Raw genomic sequence first — 2,871 nt, 5'->3', positions numbered from 1 at the left:
ACCCCAGGTGAACAGGTGCCTTGGCATGTGATCTCCACCAGAGAGCCAACTGGCTGAGCCGCCGGTCAGGACAGAATTATGGGGCTGCACAGATCTGGGGTCACAGAGTCAGGGAAGGATGGGGACCATCCTGAGACTCCCAGCACCAACCACAGGGGGCGCTGTACTGTGATATGTGCATGTCATGGGCTGCATGGAGGATGTAAGGGGGGGGCGGGGAATTAAAGGGATCTGTATGAAATATTGCACAGAATCCTTTCATGTTCAGCAGACATTTACAACATTTACAGGGTAACAAAAGCAACACATTACCCCCCAGCTTCATCACTGCGCCACACTACACAAACACACATTGTGCTGTCTCTGCTCTGAATAACAAAGCAGCAGCTTCCTCCCCCGCTGTGCAGGAACTGAATAATGGCCCCTGTGTCCCCCCCACCCCCTCCCTGCATACAGAGCCCAGACTGCAGCCACACACAAGGAAGAACCCCCCCCATATAACTTCCCCTCCATGAGGGGCGCCCTGTCACCGGAATCCTTGGATATCTCGGGGGTGACAGACCCGGCCATCACCTCATAGAGCCCATGGGGTCTGCATTCTCCGCTCTTACTGGGAAGATCCCCTCCCTCTGCATTGACCGGCTCCCCCTGGTGGTCACATGGTGAATGTGTATTAGGGAGAACTCCAGCATTGCATAGGTGACCCCAGGAGGGGCTCCGGACACACAGTGGCACCCCCACCTCTTCCACGTTGCGGTTCTCCTTGGCGCTGGTCTCAAACAGCCGCACTCCCATCTGCTCACTGAACCTCCTGGCGTCCGCCGTCTCCACGCGTTTCCGGGACGGGTCATCGTCTTTATTACCCACTGGGGGGGGACAAAAAGAAGGGGGTCATATCATGGGGCCCCCGACATGCCTGGGGTCATATCATGGGGCCCCCGACATGCCTGGGGTCATATCATGGGGCCCCCGACATGCCTGGCACCGCCCCCGAGGCCTCAATACAATTAGGGTGGTCACAGCCCCTCCCCCATCATTGGCCCCCGTGGACCCTCACCCAGGACGGTGCAGACGGAGTCGCAGTTCTGCGTGATCTCGTGCAGCCATCGTTTCACGTTCACAAAGGATTCCGGGCTGGTGACCCCCGGGGGCTGGAGATAACGGAGGGTGAGGGGCCCCGGGGGCTGGAGATAACGGAGGGTGAGGGGCCCCGGGGGCTGAAGATAACGGAGGGTGAGGGGCCCCGGGGGCTGGAAATAATGGAGTTTGATGGGTGCAATTCAAGACTTTGGAGTGTAACAGTCCATGGAATTTGGGATAACGGGTACAGTTCCGTCCCACCCTCCTTTCTGGGGTTAGAGTTGGTTATCAACATGGAGGCGTCGGTGACAATGGGACACAACAATACATTGGGGGGAGTGACTGAACCACAGACAGAACAGATTTCTGGGTTGGATGGGGGATGGGACCCAGACACTGGGGGAGTCCCAGAATATTGGGGTCATGGATGGGTCCCAGAATAATGGAGTCATGCCCATCCATGCCGCCCATATCCCCGATCTCCTAGCACAGGACGCTGTGGGGATTCTGGGAGTTTCTGGTCAGATTCTCTTGAAGAATGAGAAGATTCCGCTGCCGCTGTCCCGAGTTCGTCTTGAGCTCCCTCTTCTGGTGGGGGTGGAGGGGGTAGAATCGGAAGCTTTCTCCTGCTCTCTCTGTGATTTTAGCTGTTGGCTGATAACGATCTGCATGTCATCCTGTGAAGATAACAAATAGGAATAAAGTGGGGGAATTGCCCTCCTGAGATGTCCCGGTCCCCAATATGGGACCCGTCCCGTAGCCCTCACCTGCCAGGCCTCCAGCTCTTGACTCAGCAGCACTTTCTGCTCCACGGCACTGAGGAGCTGACGGCTCATGGAATCCTTCTCCAGGCGGCACTTTGCCAGCTCCAATTCCAACTCTCCTTTCCTGAGGAGACAAAAAACATATCAAAAACATCGGCTACCCCAGGGTGGGGGGTACTGTGCAGGGTGGGGGTATTTAGAGGAACATGTGGGGTATACAGTGGTATTAGGGGAGGAGAGCCCACTTACAGTCAGAGGTCAGGGCAATGATAAGAAGCTGGAGACAGCAGAAGTATGATGATATAATGATATAATGATAAGAAGCGGTGCCCAGTATATGGGGGGCACCGCCATTCACCCCACACCCACCCCGCACCGCTATTCACCCCACACCCACCCCGCACCCCCATTCACCCCACACCCACCCCGCACAGGTATACAGCTGGCTTGTCTTACTTCATGATGGCCTCATCGCGGTCACCGATGGCTTGTCTCAGGACGCTGTCGCGGTCGTTCTGCTGGGACAAATCACGCAATTTCTGAAGTTCCTCTCGCAGAGAGTTCATCTCCACATATTGGATGGTGACCTGCCAAGGGGGGCAGAAGATTGGCCGGTTATACAGGGGTCACATAAACAGAATTCATACCACATCCCAGGTCAGAGACTTTATACCATGTGACCCAGAAGGGTCACTTTATAGGTCACATGACCCAGGAATGAGGTCACCTCTGAATGGTGCGAGGAGGTCAGTTCACCAATTTTGGAGTTTGTGTGTATTGATCAGGTGATATGGTGGTCATGTGACCTCTTCTGTCCATTCTATAGGCTGCTCACCTGATCCTGCAGTCTGATTACTTCCTCCTCCTTCTCCTTCAGGAGGTCTCTCTCCCGCTGTGTCAGGTACGCCGCCATATGAACTGAAGGGTCAGGAACCCGAGCGGTCTGCGCGCCTTGACTTGTAGATGAGATCACAATACCATCCTGGGGCAGAGAATACCACAGCTGTGACCCCCTGTATAACACCCC

At 55.6% G+C, this 2,871-nt stretch overlaps 2 protein-coding genes across 2 annotated transcripts in view; both read right to left on the bottom strand.

The window, feature by feature from the left end:
* The window catches only part of LOC140334794 (ras-related protein Rab-35-like), a gene marked incomplete at its 5' end in the record, with an annotated part of 2,489 nt that extends 1,347 nt beyond the window's left edge, over nt 1–1,142 (bottom strand). The window contains 2 exon segments of the mRNA XM_072417036.1: nt 742–866; nt 1,058–1,142. Of these exon segments, the coding sequence (XP_072273137.1) occupies nt 742–866; nt 1,058–1,142 (210 nt within the window).
* A 459-nt stretch (nt 1,143–1,601) lies between these two features.
* BICDL2 (BICD family like cargo adaptor 2) overlaps nt 1,602–2,871 on the bottom strand; it is a 6,621-nt gene continuing 5,351 nt past the window's right edge. The window contains exons 5-8 of the mRNA XM_072416899.1: nt 2,680–2,826; nt 2,301–2,431; nt 1,848–1,968; nt 1,602–1,757 (exon numbers count right to left, since the gene is read on the bottom strand). Coding sequence (XP_072273000.1) covers nt 1,602–1,757; nt 1,848–1,968; nt 2,301–2,431; nt 2,680–2,826 — 555 coding nt within the window. The remainder of the gene's footprint in view (nt 1,758–1,847; nt 1,969–2,300; nt 2,432–2,679; nt 2,827–2,871) is intronic.

This window comes from Pyxicephalus adspersus, chromosome 7 (assembly GCF_032062135.1).
Source record: "Pyxicephalus adspersus chromosome 7, UCB_Pads_2.0, whole genome shotgun sequence".
Taxonomy (NCBI): Eukaryota; Metazoa; Chordata; class Amphibia; order Anura; family Pyxicephalidae; genus Pyxicephalus; species Pyxicephalus adspersus.
Note: the sequence above shows the minus strand (reverse complement) of the source record. Positions and strands in the feature narration are given on the sequence as shown.